Source organism: Gymnogyps californianus, chromosome 2 (assembly GCF_018139145.2).
Source record: "Gymnogyps californianus isolate 813 chromosome 2, ASM1813914v2, whole genome shotgun sequence".
NCBI lineage: Eukaryota > Metazoa > Chordata > Aves > Accipitriformes > Cathartidae > Gymnogyps > Gymnogyps californianus.
The window spans coordinates 20,521,383-20,544,708 of NC_059472.1; the positions used below are offsets into that span (position 1 = coordinate 20,521,383).

Sequence of the window (23,326 nt, forward strand, 5' to 3'; positions counted from 1 at the left end):
CATGAGCTCATCTTGTTAGGTTACACACAATCATTACCTCATCTGCCAGCAGCAAGCCAGTGAGACTACCAAAGGCTGATGTTCTCAGACCACAGGTATAAGAAAAACCCGACACCACTGACCATGCTGCGCACAACCTCAAAAGTCAACAGTAACTTGTTTAACAAGGGGATCTGTGGTGCTAGGTTATCAGATCTCTAGCTGTGCTGTTTTAGACAGAAACAAAGACCAGACCTTTTGTAACATCAGGGTTGATGCTTTAATTCTGAACTACCATTTTGCAGGACTGGGCATCCACAACAGCTTGAAACACTGAAGTGAAAAAGTACACATCAGATCCACAAATGACAAGAAAATATTTCAACTGTCTAGGATTTAAAAGACTAGAACTAGAAAGATGCAGAAGGCAGTGTTCCAAATGACACCAGACCAATATTTAGTCTGAATGCATGCATATAGAAACGTAAGATTAAACGACTGTAGCATAAGAATGGTTACATAAGATCATCAACATACCCAGAGAGAAGGACTTACTGTTCCAACATATTTATACAAGATAGGAAAAGGGGTTTTAGGAACATACAGTTTTCAATGAGGCAGCTTTGACCTTAAAATATGTAATAGCCAGTGGCATTATTCAACTGAAATTTGAAGACAACTGAAGTTAAATTCCAACATTTATAGGGCAGTTCTACTAACTGCCTCTGTGCCACTGAATTTTGGTTGACTGAAAATATTCCTGTGGCACTGCTAGTTCAAACTGACATGACAAGAGTGACATTTCTCATTTCTTAGTATGCCATCTGAGCTGAATTGTAGACCTTCAATTTTCTATTTGCTGATGCTTCTAGCACATCCTTTGGACTTCTGGCAATAAGAGCTGGTAAAGAGAACTCAAGATTTGTACTGTGAGTAACAATGCAATGATACATGCTAAGAACTGCTTAGGAGTATCTTCAAGCTCTGCATAGAACAAAATGTATTAAATTTTCCTTTACCCTACTATGTTTCTGCATGATAAGCTTAAATCTCAAATAACTTGCAATGTTTCTCAGCTGCTGATCTTCTATTCATTTCAATGTTAACAGAAATTACAAAGATCACTTTTTCCAGAGGAATAAACTGATAAACCAAACAAGTATCCTCTGAGATAAAGCAAATAAGCTGGACAAGTGAACAATTAATGAAAATTGTTTACAACTAATAACTGAGCTTATTATGGTCAAGATGATGAGAAAAAGATGATTTATCCCCCCTCCCCCAACAAGAACTGCAAGTTATGCATTAGATGTACATGTGTTTAAGAAAAAGGCAGAGGCAGGAACCTTGTTAAATGCTTGTCTAGGACACAATTTTTCACAGGAACTTAAAAAAAACATGCAGCACATATGGGGTAAAGATTTTTAAAACCTGAATCACAAGAAAGTAAAGAAAAGTAGTCTGTCTTTGAAATATTCTTGAATACACTGTTATTTAGCAGCACACAAAACAACTTTATAATTGATAAAACAGAGGAAGCATAGATATTTCATCTTTATTACATTAGTTCTGCTCAGTAACAATTAGATCTTTATGATCTATTCACAAAGAAACAAAAAAGATTAAAGTAGGAAATCTTTAAATTCCATAAGGCTTGGTGACTTGGGGTTCTTAACAGCAAGGGCTACATCTCAGTACAGCAACTGTCTCATTGACCCTTCTCCCCCTCCTGCAGTTAGATATGCTTATGATTATTACTGGAATATTATTTTCAGTTATCTTCCAATGTCTTAGGAACCAGAAACAAAGAGGCCCTAATAATAGCCTGCAGTTTTCTAGCCAAAATGGTAGGTTTTCAGACCAAGGTAGTGTCACAAACAATGCCCCCTCTAGTCTCCTCTTGCTAAGCAACTGCTACTTATTCCATGATTCAGTTGTTCTGAGTAAGTAATGCCCTCAAAACTCTTGATCCTTATCACTGCTCTCCACATGACTCTTTTGTTCACTGTTTTGTTTCTCAACCAAAACCCCAAACTAAATGCATCCAAGACCTTGTTAAAGCTGCATCAGCACTTCAAACACATCAAAATAGCTTCTTGCTGCAACATAGATTCAGCACTGATTCAAGTTCATTTTGTGATCCCCCTAACACGTGACCCTGTTTTCTGCTATCCAGTCAGTTGCATAGCACCTAGGCAGAAAATGCATGATTTCAGGATGAAAAACAATTCAACAGAAACAAACTTAAAGGCAGGCCACTTCTCCAGATGGCTAGGAGACATAAAGCCAGCTCCATGCATGACACTCCTGACACATGCATCACAAAGCCTTTCTTCTAAAATAAGATTTCACATTCAGAGTAAACAGAAATGCTTCACCAAATTTTCAGATTATGCCACAGTATGTGTTAACAACAGTGAGCTTCCTTCCCTGTTCCATCTGAAACATGTATGTATACAGTTCAATACATTAGAGACTACCTAACTGCAATCTCCACCTACTGTACAACCTCTCTGCAGACCAAATGTATACATTAATGAAAACTTGCAAAAATCATGGCTGCTCTACTGAGACAGCAAAGGAAGTCAACTTTTCCAATTAATAACTATTGTCCACCTCTTTCAGTTATTTAAGCCCATTTAGTTGTACATCTTCAATTCTACATAATTCCACATAAGCAGTTTGACCATCAAGCAGCAATATCAAGTTATCCTTAGATATCTTTAAGAATTTACACTTTGCCTTATCACACTTAAGCCAATGGTACCTAGTTTTCCTAACAGCTCAAAGTCAGTCAGCTTATCCTAATGATGCAGCAGGCTTGTGCACTACAACTGCTCTGCTAACCTGCAAACAGAACTACTGTGTATGTGAAGTTATACCCAGTGCTTCACTAAACATCCTACTGTACAAGTTTATTGCATTAGGTTTGCAGATGACATCGAACTGGGGGGACTAGTCAACATACTTGAGGGCAGGGCTGCCCTTTGGAGGGATCTGGACAGGCTGGAGGAACAAGTTGACAGGAACCTTATGAAATTCAACAGGACAAGAGTCTTCTGCATGGGAAGGAAGAGCCCCTTGTGTTGTACAGGCTGGCGCTGCCTGGCCAGGGGGGAGCAGCTCTGCTGAAAAAACCCTGAGAGTCTTGGTAGGCAGCAAGCTGAACACGAGCCAGCAGTGTGCCCTGGCAACAAGGAGGGCCACCAGCATCCTCAGCTATATTAAGAGCAGCAGAGCCAGCAGACAGAGTGCCAGAGAGAAGCAACTATTCTCTTTAACTTGGCACTCTGACTGCTTTTGGAATACTGGCTCTAGTGTCCCCATCCCCTTTTAATATAAGACATTGATAAATGAAAACTATTTCAGTGAAGGGCCACCAAGGTAGTCAGGGGTTGTGAGAAGAGGATAAGAGAACAGAGCTTCTCCAGCCTGAAGAAGAGATTGTTTTGAAGGACTGTAACAGCAGCCTTCCTGCACCTTCTAGATAACTTCCCCACAGGTGTCAAGATGACAGAGCCAGGCTCTTCAGTGATGTATAGCAGGAGAACAAAAGGCAACAGACATCAGGGACAAACAGCTTCTGACTGGATAAAAGGTAAAAATCTAATTGCCCAGACCAGTTGTGCAGTTTCCATCCTTGGACATTTTCAAGGCCCAGCTGGATAAAGCACTGAGAAACCCAGCCTGAAGTCATAGTCTTCCCTACTTTAAGCAGGACTAAACAGTCTTGCTTGCAATTCAAGTTATCTGTAACTATGATTCCTCCCATATTTTTCTGGCAGGCAATGCAGATGCATGAGGCCACCACCAAACCAAGCCAGAGGGAGATGCACGCATATAACACAGCGAGGTGTGTTGCTTACTGATGAACAGGAAGCAATTACTCATACATGTAGTAAGTCGAAAGGCAGCCATGAGCATGCAGGTTCTCAATAAAACATCAGCTTCAAAACTGTTTTAATGTTAGAAATAGGAATTAACCAGAAAAATAAAGATAAAAATGCAACATGGCACATTAAAACAAAAATGCAATACAGTCAAAGGATACCAGATTACTAGAATAAACCATACTTAGATTATAAACTAATCTAGCAGATGACTGAACCATATATAAACTGAACTTCAGTAAAACATCTGATACATCAGAATCCTATTAAATAGTAAAAAAACAGACTAAGAATTGTAAACTATGTCAAAAATTCACTAAAGGGGAGAGTGAAATAGAAACTAGCAGAATGGAGGGTATATTAATGAGTTCCCAGTGGACTAGTTTTTCAAACAGTTCTATTGCACATCAGCAAACAAACTTGGAAGCACAATCAACAGCAAAGGCTGGGCAAAAGGACACAACGAATTCTGCAGCCCCAAAGCGAAAAAAAAGCAGGGTGAGATGTAGTAGTACAAAGCATAACATGAAGTAAAAGATCATTTAACATCACATACACTGAGGGAATAGTCAGGAATTTCTATATACTAGTAGCGCATAAGTCGGAAGAAGAGATTGTGCATACATTAACGTATCACAAGATGACTGAGTCACCAGCCTGATACATTCCAAGATCACATTTGCTTCTTATGTCTGTACCAACTGAAGTATTTTCAGACATGAAAGCGAAGCATTAGCGTCTTTGTAAAGGGTGCTGGTACATTTCACATGTGCTTCATCCAGAACAGTGTGTACAAGAAAACTTGCAGAATTGTGTCTCCCCAGTTTGAAGCCTCTCTCATACTTTATCATACACCTGTTAAAGTTAATTTCTTAAAAGTGAAGTACTGAATAAGGATGAAGCGAGGAAACAACCTACCTTATTCTTATGTCTGCTTTATTCCGAGACAGATTTTTAGAAGGGAAGATACTAACTTTTACAGCAGGACTTGACAAATGTGCTATAACTTGGCCTTGCACATTTATCTTTCTAATGCACTGCTGCTACCTTCACCATAGTACAGAGGACTGACGGGCCACGTGGCTTACCGGATATACTGTGTATGGTTATCTTACCAATCAAGACATGAAAGCTGATAAGAAAAAAACGTAAACAAACCCACAGGCCACATAGTTCAGAACTGAACAATGAAGTTGACCCTGAGGGAGAAAAACCAACAACAACAAAAAAAAATCTTTTAATAGAAGGCAGCTAGAACAATTTCCCTGACAGACTGGTTAAGGGGATTCTCTGAACAAGGAGTTCTGAATGACTGATTTTCATTTCTTTAACTTCTGTACTTAATGAGAGACATACTGCAGGAAGTCAAGACTGCTTGTGCTGTGTATCTTCTCCCTCCATGAAGTGACCGCAGACAGAAGTGAGGTGAAAATGTCTAGGAGGAAAGAAGCATGAGACTCCAGTTATGGAAGTATATCCTCACAGAATCAAAGCGTTATCTGGAAGAAACCTCTTGAGTACATCTACTCCAGCCTCCGGTTTAAAGCAGGAGTATTGTTAACACCTAATTAGGTCAGCTTAAAATTGTAAGCTGTCCCAGTGATGGACCACTCTCCTTGTGAGGTTTTTTCTATTGTCCAGTTTGAACCTCCCAAGCTAAAACTCGTGACTGCTGCCCCTTCTTTTATCATCTTTTACTACTGAGAAGAATGTGCCCCTTTAGGTAGATGTAGGTCACGATTAGATTGCCTCTAAGCCACCCTGGTCTCCTCTTCGCAAGACAAAAGCTCAGCTCCCTCAATCCCTCCTCACAGGTCATATGCCCTATGCCCCTAAACAAACTGGCTGGACCCTCTAGTTTCTCAGCAGCCTTCTTAAACAGTGGTGCACCAAACCAAAGACCATATTCAAAGTATGGCCTCACCAGTGTCGCAGAAAAGAAGCAAAACCATGTCCCTTACTGCCAGCCACACTCCCTCTTACACAGCAGACAACGCAAACACCATACTAAACTATGAGACATGCTGTTGTCTCATTTAAGTAAGAGGTTTCTATAGACGAGACTCAAATTAAACTGAACTTTCAAGTTAATTCTGCAGTAAAGATAATCCTTAATCACACATTCCCTAAAGCCTTGAGTTGCATCTTAAAGCAAATAAAAATGCACGCAACTTCAACACACTAACACCTACAATATATACCATTAAACAAGAAAGCTACATTCTGTTCTAGCTAAAGTTTCTAGGTAAATCCAGGCCTTGAATACATACATACTAGCTCTTTCTAGAAATTATCAATAGACTATCTTTAGAAGTTATATTTCAAAGCCCACAAGGCTTTTTTTTTTTTAAAGGAATTTTACACTCTGACATTATCAGTAGCACCTTTACTAAAGCCAGACACTTTCTCTAGAATTTCTGGTTCTCCTTGCATTTTTATCCTCCACCACAATCATTAAAAGACAAAATACCTTTCTAAAGTTATTTCACTGACTTGGCTGCTGACACAAACAATGTAAACTGGTTAAACAGGTTTACAGCCTCCTATGGCACTACTCAGTCTCCCAGCGTCTCTTTTCTCCCTACTAAGAAACACTATAAACTGTTCTGCATGTACCCAAAGAAGTACATAGGCTCAAAACAGTGATTTAAGGTACAACATTTGAACAGCTTGCCTCCCTGAACTTGGAAACATTATAGAGCAGCTGTTCCAACTGTTTAGAAAGACAAGCCAGAAAACAGTAAACGTAAATTTACTAATATTACATGAATAAAATTGAGATACTTTATTGTAGAAGTGAAATTAAAAATAATTAAGAAAACCGTTGGTTTTTGTTTCAGAAATGTGGAAACAGGGTTTTAAGGTATTTACGAAGAATTATTCTTTTAAGAAGTAATACATAGTCTAAACCAAGCCATGCAAAGAAAATGAACACTGAAAAGATCCTTCTGGAAGTCCTAAGTGGGAAAAAAAGCTAGAGTAATAGGTAGGCCTGGATCCAGAACACCGCATACAGAGACTGAACATTTGGAGTAGTTAGAATTTGCCATTAAGGTTTAAGTTAATGTCAGGGGACCCATCTCTAATTAAAACAGGCTGGATTTCAACTGAAGCATTGTAATCATTGTTACAGCTTCCACAGCACCCATTACCAGGGCACAGGCAGCTTGTGAAAGCCAGCGACATGCTTGCCAGAAGAAGAATTCTACAGTCACAAGAATTTGTTTCTGCCCATAACTGACAGAAACCCCATGAAGGAGCAGACAGCATGGGAGGGGCAGGACCTAATTGCCTCACACAGCGTGCTTTGCCTACGTTAGGAAAAACCTGAAGTATGGTTCTGTCAAAAAGGCACATGAAATTCTATATACACAGAAACCACCCTGCATTCCAGAACTGCAGTCACTTTTCATTAACACAAATTTTAAGCATTACATTATGAAAGTACCTGAGGAAATACACTTCCTGCTCAAAGCTAGGGAAAAACCAAAACATTATAATGCAGTCAAAGTTAATCGTTTGTCCCAGAGCAAGAGGGGAAGAATAGTCAGAGAGCTTCTCCCTCCAATAAATCACATGTATCACGGGAGACGCTTTAGACTAACAGCTGAACACATGGCCTTGTAACTGATCAAAAGACCAGAAGATGCTGATGAGTTTTATTGCCATTTTGCTTCTGTAAAAGAATACTAAATAATCTTTGTCAACAAGCCTTTAACAGTTTGTAGAGGCCTTATTCCAGGTACTTCATCTCACTGCTGAAACACAAGTTGCTGTCTCTTTCTCTCCCTGTATGTCTTGGGGGAGAGGGACACGGAATAGAGAAAGAAAGAGTGGCACTGTAAATACAGCTGGTTACCTATTATCCTTTCTGTGTAAGAAGTGTGATCCAAGGCACACAAGGAGACATCATCTACATCTGACAGACTGCATGGGCATTCCTATTGCCTCGCCTACTACAGTAAGTACCAGATCTTGTTTCTCTTGATAAAAACCAACTATTTCACTCTTCCATAATAACCTAAAGTAACAAAGAAGCTTAATAGTCTTTAATATTACCTTTCAGTAGTGACTTGACTTCAACCTTACCTACAGACAATGGCAAACATGCAATCATCCACTTAGCCCAGAGCTTCTTGAAACAGGAAAAAAAGGAAAAGATTTACTATTCATTGTATATCGCTCTTCAGATTTTTAGAAAGCATTTTCACAAACTTAACTTCATATGTCTTTTTCTTTCCAAGCAGTCCTTAGACCATGCTGCTTTTACTAGTTATGTCACGATTTGTTTTTAATCTCCAATCAATAGCATTACCTCCCTAGAGTCCTTACTGCCCGGTCCTCTTCTGCATATACAGTCTATGTACATTCACCGTCCACCCCTCCAGTTTTCATGGTATTTCTTGCCAATCCAAGTATTCACTTCAGATCAGTAAGTTACAATACCCATACTTACAGCCCAACGACATTATCAAGAAAGGGGGTGACAAAAGCAGCCCTCTTACTCCCAGACACAGGACAAAAAGTCACTTACTATCTCCTGACCTGTTTCACCACTGAAAGGCAGACATACTACTTCTGCCCTTTACCATCACCAAACCTACTTACAAAGTACTACTGCCCGTTCTTCAGGAGCACATGAGAAGCAGAAACCACCTTGTACACAAAAGAGATCTCAAACCAATGAGCTTGTGTTCCAGTCACCTTCCCTCACCCTGGTCAATAAAAGCACCAGGAAAGCGGGGGGGGGGGGGGGGGGGGGGGTGGGGGGGGGGGCAATGAAAGTAAATGCAGTAGTACTTGTCACTGAAATCAGGAAGACGTGCAGCAACAGCAAAGTTGCTTTTTTGTTATTAGACCCGTCTTCTAGCGCAATCCCTTCGGGGCGCAGCCTCCACTCAGGCAGGCGCCGGCAACAGGGCAGGCGCCCCGGCCCCGCGGTGGGGCAGGCCGCGGCCCCTGCGCCAGCCCCCCCCACGCCCTCCCTCCGCCGTCTTCCACCGGCTCCCTCGGCTACCGCTCAGAGCCGCCCCGGCACGACCCCGGGAGCAGAGGAGAGCAGCCCGCTGTAGGTCTCCCTGCCACGGCTAAGCAAGGCTGTGAGCCAGAGACGCGGCGGGGAACCCCCGCACCGCTCCCGGCTGGGGAGGGGACCCTCTCCCCCTCCTGCTTCCGCACGCTCTCGCTTCGCCCGGAGCTCGCTCCCCTCCAGGGAGGCTCAGAGGGGGCGAGAAGCCCAACCCGGTGCCCGGGGAGGCCCCTGACCAAGCGCTGCCCCTGCCACCCCCCGCGCCCCCTTCCCCGCTGGTACCTGGCGCCGGCTTGGCGGGGCCCGGTGCCCCGCGGCTCCGGCTGTCCTGGAAGCGGACCTGGCGGAGGCCGCCGGGCACGGCACCCCAGAGGCGGCTGGCGGTGCCGCGCAGGAGGCGGCCGCCTTTGCCGGTGAAGGTGGTGAGGTAGTCCATGGCGGCGGGGCGGAGCGGAGCGGGGGCTGCTAACGGCCGGGGGGCCCCATGGCCGGGCCGGACATGCAGCTCCGCCGGCCCCGCTCCACAACTTGTGCAAACTTTGGGGCTCGGCCCCGCCTCCATTTAAAGGGGCCGCGGCGCCGCCGCCGGGGCTGGGCGCGGACGGGCGCGACCCGGGGGCCGTGCGAGAAGCGGGCCGTGACAGCCGAAGCCGGGGCGCCGCGGGGGTCCGCGGCCGCCTCCCCCCTGGCCCAGGCGGGGCCGGGGCCGGGGCGGGGCGGGGCCGGGGCAGGCCCGCGGGGCGCAGCGCGGGGTTCTGCGGGCGCGGGCCGCGGGGCAGCGTCTCCTCAGCGGCTCGCTCCTCCCGCAGCTGCCTCACCGCCCCGCATCCTTCGGAGGCTCCTTCTTTTTCCACAGGGCCGCGGCGGGGGGAGGCAGGCCTCCGCAGCTTCTCTCTGCTGCAAGAAGATGGCCCGTCCGCTGCCGGAGAAGGCTTTTAGGGGTGTAGGCCACGAGGGCGGTTTCGTGACGGCCATGAACAGGAGCGGCGTACGCCTGGGTCTCCTTGCTGCCTCTGTAACCAGGACGCTTGGGACATTGCTTCCTTTTAGTCTTAGGCAGACTCACGGCCACCTGTATATCTTTATGAACTTATCTGCAGTTTGGGGTTTTAGTTATGTTCTGTGAAAGCTCATCACTTTACAGTGATGTGCTGTGAAGCTTTCTGTTAACTTCTAGCTTCACGTCTCTGCTTCCCTTTACTAAGAAGCATGAAAACCATGAATCAAGGCAATCTCTTACTCTTAAATCTTCTCACAGTTGTGGATATTAAGATGTTTTACCACTGCAACTGTAAAACAAGACCAGCTGTGTGGTTTGGCTGTTTCGGTTTTGATCCCTTACACTCTCACACTTTCCTGCCATTTGGGATGCCACCATCCTTGCTGTGCTAGCCCAGCCATGTCAGCCCGTCCTCCTCTGGGTGTTAGCCAACTTTGATACCTGACTCAGCCTTTGAACTCACCACGTCACTTCAGTCTTCCAGCAGAACTTACTAGGTATACAAATGTTTCTTTCTCTTTGAAAAAGATGTTTGATTTGTGGTGTTCATTTGTACCCTCGCATTCTTTGTCCTCACAATTCTTGGAACTTTTAAGGTTTGAAGAAATAAAACCAGTTAGAACATGATCCAACATTTTAACAGAGAAAGAAATATCTAAGACATTGAATCTCATGATTAAGATCTGCCTTACGATGTGCGTTCTGCACATATTGAGGCTGGAAGAACAGCCATATCATACCTGTGCCATAGACCTTAAGAACGCAGAACTGTAAGATAATGTGCTTATATTCTAATCAGAGTATGATGCAATTATATGCTGCATCTAGCTGCAAATGAAAGCATTGTTTAATCAAAAATGCTCTTGTTGAGCCAAATCTATTGTGTACATGCAGAACAGAGGAACAAAGTGCTGAGCTATCTCAACTCCTATTCACTTGTAGCAGCTGCTCAATTAAATCAGAGTTTAACGTCAGCATTTTGGAGTGCTGATTTCTGAGGGTTACTTGATGTAAACAGTACACTCAAATCAACCTTTCTACTACTTAAATCAGCTCCTGCTCAGGAGATAATGATGTTCAAGACTTTTTTCAAATAAAACCTTTTCACTGAAACAGAACAAGAAATTTTAAGCAGAATTAGCTCTCCCTTCCTCCCCCCAAAACCTGCCAGTAGAAATGGATGTGTAATCTGTCTGTTCCAGGACTAATGAATAAATCAGGAACTGCAGAGTCACTGCATGGTCTAAGTACCACTAGATGTTTAGTATATAAACTATTCTGCCTACCAGATCTGTCTTCCCCTAAACACTGTAATTAGTTTTCATTTCATTACAGTGTTTCTGCTGTGAAGGAGTTATGGTTGGTCTTTTGCCCTGTTGATTCTATTTTAGGCAATATTTACCTACGTCTTTGCACCAGGCATGAGTTTACAACTGTGGTGCTCAGCACTTTTGAAACTTTGAGCTGTCTTGTCCACCAGTATTCTAGCCACATACGCACCTCTGTTATTGTACTGATTGCATATATTTCCTCTGTGGTTTGAAATAGTTCTTTTTTTTCTCTTCCAAGCCCATATTATGCAGCGTTTATTATTATATTGCAGTGATACAGGCTACAGATTCAGACTCAGCCAACATTCTGATGAAGTATTCAAGGTGTGTTGAATGTTTATCATTTATCAAATGTTTTGATAACTATGAATTTGTTACATTTTAGCTGCTTTCATCTGCTTTGTTCACAAATCATAGAATCATAGAATCACAGAATGGTTTGGGTTGGAAGAGACCTTAAAGATCATCTAGTTCCAAGCCCCCTGCCATGAGGTGTCCCTGCCAGGGACATCTTCCACTAGACCAGGTTGCTCAAAGCCCCATCCAACCTGGCCTTGAACACTGCCAGGGAGGGGGCATCCACAACCTCTCTGGGCAACCTGTTCCAGTGCCTCACCACCCTCACAGTGAAGAACTTCTTCCTTATATCTAATCTAAATCTACCCTCTTCCAGTTTAAACCCCTTACCCCTTCTCCTATCACTACATGCCCTTGTAAAAAGTCCCTCTCCAGCTTTCTTGTAGGCCCCCTTTAGGTACTGGAAGGCTGCTATAAGGTCTCCCCGGAGCCTTCTCTTCTCCAGGCTGAACAACTGCAACTCTCTCAGCCTGTCTTCAGAGGAGAGGTGCTCCAGCCCTCTGATCATCTTCGTGGCCCTCCTCTGGACTCGCTCCAACAGGTCCCTGTTCTTCTTATGTTGGGGGCCCCAGAGCTGAATGCAGTACTCCAGGTGAGGTCATAGTCTAACTGAAGTATAAAATGATCACCTATTACTGCAATGCGATTTTCGTAGCATTGAAAATCATTGCCTGTACTCAGAAGCATCCATTTAGCAATGTTTTTACCTAGGAAGAACAAATTCTTCCATTGAACTGCCTTAACTATAAAAACAGGATTTAGGTATCTGTGCTCATAAAAGGTAATAGTACTCTTTAAGATATGTGACACTCATTGACTACTGATAAAATTTCAAGGCATTGAGGTAATACAATTATTATTATTACATTATTATTGCATTGTGAAGAATACAGTCAGAGCTATACTCCTTCAGTAGGCATCTTCAACACAAACATCCAGTAGTACTATTATGAGCTTTAAGATGCTGTTTCTACTGTGCCACACCTATTATAGCAAGATTTTTGACAAAGATCTCCAGTCTAAAAACTGACCAGACTTAATCCTGTGTTGTTTATAAAATCTAATATACTGGGACTTAAGGTTATAGCCCACATTTCCATCTGAAAAGCTTTGCAGCATTACTCAACTTTTTAATTGGTAGGAGCAACGTAAACACTACATACATAAGCAATGTGTGTCCCTTTTGCCATAAAACTAAACCAAATATAAATATGTTCTACAATATTTATAATTACTTTTTACAGTTCATTGATCTTGAACACCTTTACAGAAACTTGATCATACTGCCTTTATGTCCTCAATGTCTAGAAACAACCAGGATTTCACTGAGGGGAGCTAATAAGTTTGTATTTGATCTCTGAACGTGCAACAAGGATGTCTCCTGCGTTTATTTTCTGGCCTGTAGTATCAGTGCAGAAAGCATATCTCTGTAACTCAATGATTTAAAACTGGCCCTCCAAAAGAAGGAGCTGGTCCTACTGGCTCTTAATTGCTTGTGCCTGTTCCTGTGCTACCAGTGTGAGCACGAGCATTCATTTGGCAGGTGAATGAACTGTGCAGAAAAGCTGATCCATTTAAAAGTATCTTTTAGTTCAGTCAAAACTAACTAAACGTATTTATTTTTTGGTGGGGTTAATATTATCCCCAGTTAGATCTGCAGATCTGGTTGAGTTGTGTGTAAACACCCGTGGAAGCACAAGTTGCAAAGCAACAGAAGAACAGAAGTGGCTGGAAGAGAGGAAAGGGAGGGAGGAAGTTGCAGGCTAGCCTCTTTGTCTTCAGTGCCAGGGTATGTTAGCTCAAAGTGATAGTGAAACTGTGGCACAAGTGAAGATGCCTTCATATCGGTATTACACCCAAAAACACCTTCAGTAGCTACAGAAATGTCTGACACAATATGCCTGCATTTATGATGCAACACTTAATAACACGTTATGCTAATCTGTTGCTGTAAATAAAGGCACGACCTGGTCTTGTAGCTAGATCCCAAAGTCCCAAACCAGAGCAGGCAGAGAGCTGCTTGAGCTGCATCCTAAAAGAACTGGTGGTATAAGGAAGAGAGACAGGGATCAGTTTTGGTCAAATCGAAAAGGACACAATGAGGAAAGAGTATTTCCAAGGTCTGACCATAGAATTATATGTAAAAGTATTTCAAAGGAGGAAAAAAGAGAAAAACACAGCAAGTGGTAGTGACCTATCATTTCTTTGGGGACAGATCTGTTGCTTGTGAAAATAAGTGCAAATTGCAGCAACTAATCCAGGCAAAATGCCAGCAGATGCTGTGCAAGTTTCCTCAGGTTGTGGCCAGTTCACATGCCTGGTGTATAGGATATGGCCCTCTTGCAATTCATCTTGCCAAATTTCCAGAGGTACCAAGCTGCAGGCAAAGTACGCTAGGCACTAACACAAAACCCTTATTTTATTTTGTGAGAAATGAGGTTTGTACATGCTTTCCGAGGTGAAAATCTTCATGTCAATCATTTGGCAATCGGTCAGTGTTCATTTGTATATAAGCAACCTATAAGCAAGTATGTAATTTTGACAGTTTAAACCAAATGCCTCTTTTAAGCTTCCTTACTTATTCTGGAGGCACCGACTCTCATGTGATGCTATGAGGATGCTGTATGCCTTTGTTAAGTATTCTAAATTACCATGTCTGGTCAAGACCCTACCATTTATGTGGTTGCAAAACCTATAATGAGTGGCTAAAATAGGGATTTGAATTAGAACATGCATAAAAGCCTAACCTCTCTCTTAATTTTTAATGAAGCCTATTTTTGGTAATGTAAAATAATTCAGGAATTGTTTTTTTCTAGTGAAAAAGCTAAACTGTTAAGACACAAAAAAAGAGACTGCAGTCTGTTTCCAATGCTGTTTCAGTAAAAATTAAATACAACGCAGAATGCACATGCAGTCCCTGAAGGAGGGACTAGAACTGAGGCATGCAGAACTCCCACATTCTCAGGCATATTTCCCTATGAACCCACTAATTTGAATGATGAAGTACAGAAGTACACAGTTCTAGCACTAAAAACGGTTGCACAAATCTATTTTTGTGATTAAGAAGGTCCAAATAGTTCCAAAGGGCAATTCAGTGTCACTATAAATTTGGGAGAAGTTGAAAAGAGATAACCAGTAGGTGACACTAAGTAAATGGGTGTGTTTAAAAGAGGTTCTTTACAGAGAACTGTGGGTTAGGTGTGTCTGTGCATACAGGTTTTGCAATACCACATCCTCTTTTCAGATTAGACACTCGGCAAGAAGGAAGCTATGATCTGCATACTAGCCTCAGAAATGGTAAACCTGGAATTTCAGACTTCAGCAGGTAGGGATATAATTCTGTTTTTACTAACCAGCTCCCTGCAAGATTAGAGTGAAATGGGGGCCAGTCTCCACCTTGACCATTGATGCTGTTCACTGTTCAGCAGAAAATGTCACATTGAAGGGACAAGACAGAATAAATCTGGGCAACAAGGGAATTTGGCACTCCTTGGTTCTGGACTGGAATACTTCAAGTATAGGTTAGGTATGTTTTGTATCTGACTATTCTTGAAATAACACTGAAAAAGACAGGAAGCCATTACATCATCTCTTTTAGGGGAGTTGCTTTCTCAGTAGAAAACTGAATCAAACTCCTACTTTATTAGTATTTCAAATCTGGCTCAATAAATCTTTCATTTCCTTTTGTAGAAGCTGTATAAAATAAAGGTACCACAACTAGACATTAGGTTTCTCCAGGCTGAGGAGAACATTTGGACCTTGGGCACCTCAGCCTCCCCCTACAATGCATTTAAGCATCAAAACATGCAGTCCTAAGCACTGCTCCTTAGGTTTAATTTCGTAATATTTAAGTACCATAACATTCATTGTGTTTAGTTTTTGTCTTACCAAATATAAAAAGTTTCAAGAGGACAAGTCATTCCTGTCAGATGCCACTGCAACGTCTGACCTGTTTGTGCTTTGTCTGTTCTGATATAGGTTGTAGTTACATAAATGTTATGGTTTTGCTTGTTAGGTTGGTATCTAACCTAATCCAAGTCAGACTATTTATACTTAGGACAGCCCAACAAGTCCTTTTCACCTTTGAGGAGAAAGCAATTTTTGCTTTTCTAGCCAGATTTCAAAAATCTTCATACCATAATTTAAATTAGATAGTAAAGATAGAAACACCATACAAACAAAACATACAATCAAATCGAGGACATTACTGAAACAGAAAAAAAAAGTGTTAATTGATTCACAAGTGTCCTGTACTGGCATACATAGCATAGTTACAAAAATGCATACTAAGCATGTGAAACTCAATAGAAGTGAGTGTAAAATGAGTGAGTGTGCTTTACTCCATAAAAAACACTTAACCTCATCCTGCAAAATAATTTGATCAGATTTCAAAAGCATGCCGCAATTTTTTGACAAAATTTCAGCTGCATATGGTCTGAATTTTCAGAAATTCAGGTAAATAACAACCTTTGTTGCCTGCAGTTACCCATCTTCTCTGAAAAATTATATCACAGTCACTATCGAACTCTCATTTATGCTAGTTGTTTTCAAAAAGCAGTGACAGAATTAGCATTACAAAAATGTATATTCTAAAACTAAATCTGTATTTTTCTTATTGTCCCAAAGTATAATATTTATGCTAAGATGTCAAAATGGTCCATTCTACAATAACATATCATGTCAGCATTTGTTAGAATATCAAAGATATCAACATGGAAGTTTTCAAATATGGCCTTGAGGACAAATGCATATCATACTGGGACTTTTCCATGTTTACGGCAGAACTTTAGTTTCAACTGCAATTACACAGCTCTATATATAGACCTACCTTATCAAATAAACATGAAATGACCTCCAGGTCTTCAGTTCATACTTATTTGGTCAGTAGTGGCTCATTATAAACAGAACATTCTATTCTTTTCAGGGAATTTAATGAAAATTACTTTGGACCCGGAGGGGTATGCATGCATGTGCACGCATATACAGACACCCGTGCATTTTAAGGATGCTCACTAGGTAAAACACTCGCTGAACAAAGTTAATTTTCAGTAGACACAGATGTCTCCCTGTCTTCATGTCATCATCTCATTGACATTTTGTTCTTTCATCATGTGTTTTGAAACTGAATGTGGAAAACACTGACAGTACAAGTGATGACTCCGTAGTATTTACTACCTAATCCCATCCTCCACAGAGGCATAAATTATGCAAATGATAAATAATTGCTTACGAAAGGTGATCAGAAAATTGATTATTCATCAGGTATTTGAATCTTAGGCAAACAGTCTTGACTTAATCCTTTTTTTTCCTTTTTGCAGTATAACTGACTATTTTTTCCTTAACACTCATTAAATGCTTATCATGTTGTTAATGTACTGTATCCCTGTAAGGAGGTTGCTGATACTTGCTCAGAAACAATAGAACCAGATTCCAATTCACAATAGACCTTTTTACATTGCCAGATTGGTTCATAATAAAATAGAATGTCCCTGGTAGTTCTACCAGGGTAGAACTACCCTCTGGTAGTTCAGTTCTGTTGTACACCATTTCTGAAGACTAAGCAATCATAACACAACTGAGATTTCAAATCAAAGCATTTATTCAGATCATTCTCACAAAAAATGTCTGCTTTGTGATCAGTATCTTGCCACCTCATGACCAGCTCTATTCCTCGTATTTATAACAATATCCACATACTTTAGAAAGCCATAGTCCTGTCTTGGGGGGAAAGCTCACGTTAATAATCACTGAAGTGACTTTATATAATGAACAGGTTCTGTCTGTTTGAAGACATAATCGACTGCTTGTCACATGCTCCCATTATATTCAGTTGGCACCAGATCAGTTTCCAATTCAGAAAACATCATGGCTTTTAGTTACAGGTTATCAGTTTTAGTTGCAACCTTTAGACATGAAGATATCTAAGATACAAGGACCCTTTTAATGGATCTGAACAAAGTGATTCTTCTCAGACACCTGGAAAAAGCAGACTTAAGGACAGCTGATGAGCAGCCACGTAATGCCAGTTCTAAGTAGGAATGCCATCTGAAGTAGTAGAGTGATATTTTTTAGATAAATGGGTCAAAAATATCATCAGAATTTATCAGGAGCCAGAATAAGGCTAATGACAACAGCTGATCCTTCTGGTTGCAATTTTATTCTTGTAATAAGAATTACTGATTTTCTATTTTACTTGCTCCTGCTTAGGCAGTGCATTCTAGGATTAAGGATTAGTTAAAAGGGAGTGAATTCTGTTCCATTCTTTGCTACCTGTTTTTGTGGTTGTTTTCCTTAAGTAAAGTAAGTGTATGAAAGCCTTTTGTACGTACCTTTTCCTGAGCCATCTAAATCTGTGCAGGACATTCCTGAAATTTTCTTTTGAATGAAAACCAAGGAGGAGTATGTTGATCTTACTAGGAGGAAGTTCTGCTTTTTCTTTCTTATTAAATCTTGCTTCTTAAGGAACATCTGGTCTCTCTCTCCCTCCCTCCCCCACTGGCACCACATCACAAGCATATGCCTGATTCATTTGCTCCCATAGTATCATGGAGAAAACCTGTGGATGGTTACTCACTCTGTCCTTTTGGGGATAATTACTACAATTTATCCTCAAAAATCAAATATATTGCTTCTAGCTAGCTAAATAATTTGAAGGCTGTCCATTACTGTATTATCTCTGAATTAAGAAACTGTATCCTATACACATTAGTTTTCCCCCTAAGATTTAGCAGCTTAACTCTTGCCTCTCTCACATTTTGGTATCTTGTCTTTGATTACTGTCACAGTTTTCCCCAGAAATTATTTGCAGTATGTTGTCTCTCTTGCATTCAGCTGCATTTAGCTGCAATGCTGTATACACCGTTGAGAAACTATGCACATACACAGCTTTACAGATCCTATTTGCCTCTGATAATTTCCTTCTATTTGTTTAGATGGGCTCTTCTGTAGGCTTCATTTAGAATGCCTAATGGCATATCTCACTGTCTTCCTCGTATTTCATCTGAGGATGAAATACTGTGTACATATATTGTGTACAAAATCCCAAAGAAACACAGTTGTTTTGATAGGTAATTAATGGTTATGTGTCAAGGTTTTTTACTCCAGTGCCTCAGGATCAAGACTCGGAATTGGTAAGTGATTTGGCTGACAGTGGTTAAGCGTGAAGCACTAGTGACATGCTTCTCATCATGGAAATCACAGGTTGCTGTTTTGCAGAAGTCAAAAGCTTATTTCTCCCAACTATATGTCCTAAAGTTAATGAATTACACTAGTTCCAGGTTGGAAATATATTGAGCGTACTAGTTTAGCCATGAACCTTAGTAAGGTCAACAAACCTCAGTGAATGGAAAGGTGATGCTGAGAATAGAAGGGCTAAAAAACTATTGTCTAGCCTTGACCTGTTTTCTTATTAAATATGAAAGGGAAAATTCAGAGATTTGAATAATGATGGAACTTGCCTCTCAAGTTCCTGCTAATCTGATGTTGAAGTCCTGCATTGGGTACGGCTCATAGCTGAAGGTTACTGAAGAAAGGTGTGCTTTCTAGTAGAACAGTACCCTAACTGTAGTGTAGTGCAACTGTCTTATTTTTGTTCCGGAAGTCTAAATGATTAGTCCAGCTAATCAGCTGGGCTGGGTGCATGATGCACTGGTGCAGAAATAAGGTAGTGGTGTTGAGTGCTGAGATGTAGATGCTGTTGCACGAAACCAGGGCCATATAAGTAAGTCTTGCTCTGCATAAAATGCAATTGCTTGATTTTTATTAGTAACCCACCATAATACTGGTTAATTAGAAAGACTCAGTTGTTCTTAAATATAGAGTATTAAATATGCTGTTGTGGTCTTTCTCATCTGTCTCTTGAAGCACCAAAATTACACCTGTTCATTTTGAAGTTCAGTAGTGCTAACAGATTCTTAACTGCTGTAATTAAATATCATCTTTATTAGGAGCCTGAAAGCAATTCTGAAAAAAAAACTTTAATATTTTAGACTTGTTTTAGATCCCCAGTAACCTTCCTTTTTTTGCACAGAAAGCTTTGATGCACTCTGTGGTAGTAAAGGACCTCTGGTGTTACTCAAGACTTCATGAAGAAATTAAATTGTAATAATAGAAGACATCTGGATAAGTAAAATAGCAAAGTATCAACAAAATTTTTAAGTCTTGGTTTGTAAATCTATAATTTTTCTTTGAAGGAGTCAATAAGCGTGTGGATAAGAATAATCAGTTGATAGCAGTATACTTATATTTTCAGAAAGCTTTTTACAAAGGAAATGAAGCTGTTGTAGGATAAGAGGGCTCATCATTTAATATCCTTTAAAGTACAGTAAGCAACAGGTCAGATTTCACAACAGAAGAAGAAAGATCATCAGTGCAGGCCAACAGAGATCCATGCTTTTCAACTTACTGGATTATTAGGCTAAGAGGAGAGAACAAGAAGGTGATGGAGTTTGCTGATGATACAAAATTATGTGGGAAAGTAAAATCTACTGAAAAAAGTTAAAAATTATTTCATAATATAGATCATAAACAAAATGGCACGTGAAATTCACTGTTGATAAATGCAGAGTAAAGACAAGTTTTCCTCCGAGTGCATAACTATGTTTACACATACACATAGTGATGAGCTTTAAATGAGCTATTACCATCCAGTAAAGAGATATATGAAAATGTCAGTCAACAGACATCTGAAAGGCAAAATAAATATGAATTATTAGAAAAATATAGTTACGTTACTCTTTAAATTCTTCTTATGAATATAGATTGTACTGCTGGTCACCCTGTCTCAAAAAAAGATGCAATGTACCCAGAAAATGTACTGAGAAGAGCAATAAAGGTGTCAAGCTGCTTCTCTCTAGGAAAGCAGAGAAAGAAATACAATGTAGGTAAGTAGAAAATAGATCAGAGAAAAACTATTCACTGTTTCTCATGATAAGAGAAGTAGGGGCACCTAATGAAATTACTAAGAAGATTTAAAGAAAAGGAAACATTTTGTTACACAACATAACTGAATCACATAATTCATTTCCACAAGATGTTGTGTATGCCAAAACTATGACTGGTTCAAAAAGTAATTAGAAAAATTCATAGAAAGTCCATCAAGACCCATTAAGCACAAGAATGCAGATACAAACTCTGGTTTCTGGAAGTCCCTATGCCACAGACTGCCTAAAGCTCAGCGGAAATACCAGCAAAGCGTCTCTCCATACTTGTCCTCTTCTGTATTCTTTCCCTAATTACCACCTGCTGCTGGCCACTGTGGGAAATACGAGACTAAGCTGGGCGTGAGCAAAACATTACCTTTACCTCATCCCGCCTGGCCATTCTGATGTTAGGACTTGCCATGACACTGCCCCAGTCCTCTGGCTCTGGAACCAGGAGAAGTCCTTCACAAGTTCTTTCCTTGGGTCATTTGCGGTGTGAAGGGGGTGACCTCTACAGACTGAGGAAGCTCAGAAGGACAGGTCTGGGGGCTCAGAGAGATACGAGACACCTCAATTGCTACCGATCTTGAAGCACAAAGGGAGAAAAGCTATTACTTTGCTTGCATTTTTCTCCCTGTTTTAATCTCCTGAAGTGAACAGAAGTTGGTGAGGCTTCTCCATCTCAGTTGCCTTATCCAGAAAATTGGAAATCTCACCAACTGCCGGTGTTGATAACTTCATTTAAAGAGGAGTCCTAAACATAAAGTGTACAGAGTAACAAAGTCAGGAACCTGCATGGAAAAGAATCCAAATGGACTGTCAGGAAATTCTCAAATGTCTAAGCATCAAGGGTTCTGAAGTTGTGCTCTACAAAGGAAAGCAAATGTGGAAAAAAAGAACTGAAAGACAACCACCAGATTTTGCGAAACATCCTGGGTATATTATAGTGGGTGTAGACTGGCCTGAGAAGCCAACTGTGACTCTGAAAGGGCAGAGAATGTATCCTACAGCAGCTTTAGATTTAGCACAACAAATATCCCTCTGTGCTGGCACAGCTGCAGTGCTAAGCTTGCTGGCAGGCAAGGAGAGGAGCCTGCCCACGCCCTGACTCCGCAGATGCTGCTTCACACTCTGTAATACAAATAGTTGGCACAGGACTTTCACAGTACTGTTCCTCCACGTGCAGACCTAAGTGATTCTTTGGTTTTCAAAAATTAAAGTGAATCTTCAGAATTCAGGGCTTTTAGGAAGAGATCTCATATTTTAAATTTTTTGTAATCCAAACTAATATTTTACTGTCATGCAAAATTATTGTCAGGAACAGAAGAACTGTTACAATTGAAAGATTAAGTGGCCTACAGAAGAGAGTGTTACTGAGAAAAGCCTGTAACCCAGTATGAATATTTCATCTTTTTTAAAAATGAACCTGGAAATAGTCTATCATCAAGTATAATGGTCTACTCATGTATGACTTACCAAACAGAATATGACACTTTACCAAAAGACAGCAGCAGCAATACCCAAGATTTGCTTGCCAAAGTCTTACAACTGTGTCAGAGTCAGTCCTTTAATAAGCTACAAAATTCCTACTTGCAAAATGTATGAGATTGAGCTAAAATAATTTAAAAACACAGTCAGAGGGAAGATATTCTTACTGTTGATGCACAGCACAAAGCACTAGGAGCTGTTAATTTGCTTTCTTTGGCCAAGCACAGAGACTATGAGCATGGCCACAATTTTTTCCCAAAAAACTGTGTTCCGTGTCCAAACAGAGAGAAACATGAGGACTGTGCCAAACAGCTATGATCGCTTGTGACTTAAGCTTCCAGCACGCAGGTGTTCTGATTGCTCAGCACTTTGAGAAATTGCCTAGGAGCTATGGTTTACTTTCTACTGGTTTGCTTCAACTACCAGCTGTATCAACTGGTAGAAGGTTGCATTTTACCTTACCTCTCTTACTGCTACTACATTTTCTCTCTTGACACACTTGTTGCTGATGGGACAGTATGGGATAACGTGGAGAGTGCTGGCTGGTTTTTTAGAGCATCTTGCTGATAGCAGTGTAGTACAACTGGAGCGACAGCACAGAACTAGCCCTTGCAGATCCTACAGGAGACCACAGGAATCAGATATTGAATTATCAGAATGAATAAAGTATTTTAATAAATACCATAATTATTCTGACTTCTGTTTTCAACACTTCTAGGAAAAGTGACGGGAGGCAGAGAATTTGGATTTGTTTGGCATTGAGATTGTACTCAGCTCTTTAAAATACACAGATATAAAACAAACCAGTGGCCCAAACAATTCATAATCTAAACAGATTCCTGCAAACTGAAGTCATCCTGGCTTCCTGATGCCAAAACCCTTTCTGATTAAATGATTTTGCTTCAGAGGTGAATACAGACATCGCAGGTGTGATTTAGTAGATGCATAATGTCCGCTCACCTACAAATACTTTAAATTCTTAGTATCCTCCATGCTTCCCATGTCCTCTGGATTAAGAATATTCTACATGATTATTCTGTTTTGTATATACTTCCTTGTTTGACTTTGTTTGTATTTTTTGAGGGAATTGTATTTTGTCTGTTTTTATGAAATTCAACTGTCAGAAGCCTTAATAAATGTATCTATCATTTTATTTAATGTAAGTGCACAACTTGTTTTCATATGATGCACATTTTCAATTTATGTGTAATGAGCATTTCTTAAATTAAAGTATGGTCCTCTAAAAAATTCTTTTAGCCTCAGTACCATAAAGCTTCCAGGCTTTTTACTATGTAATTTGTATTCAGCATTCTCTGCATAAGGACATCAAA

At 40.7% G+C, this 23,326-nt stretch overlaps 1 protein-coding gene across 2 annotated transcripts in view; it reads right to left on the minus strand.

Moving 5' to 3' along the window:
• OXR1 (oxidation resistance 1) overlaps window positions 1–23,326 on the minus strand; it is a 259,710-nt gene that overhangs the window by 77,681 nt on the left and 158,703 nt on the right. The window contains exon 1 of one of the 2 annotated variants that reach the window (XM_050915909.1): window positions 9,181–9,376. The exons of the other annotated variant lie outside the window; for it this stretch is intronic. Within the exon in view, the coding sequence (XP_050771866.1) occupies window positions 9,181–9,334 (154 nt within the window). The 5' untranslated portion in view covers window positions 9,335–9,376. Of the gene's footprint in view, window positions 1–9,180; window positions 9,377–23,326 lie in introns of those variants that run through there. 2 annotated transcript variants of the gene reach the window in all.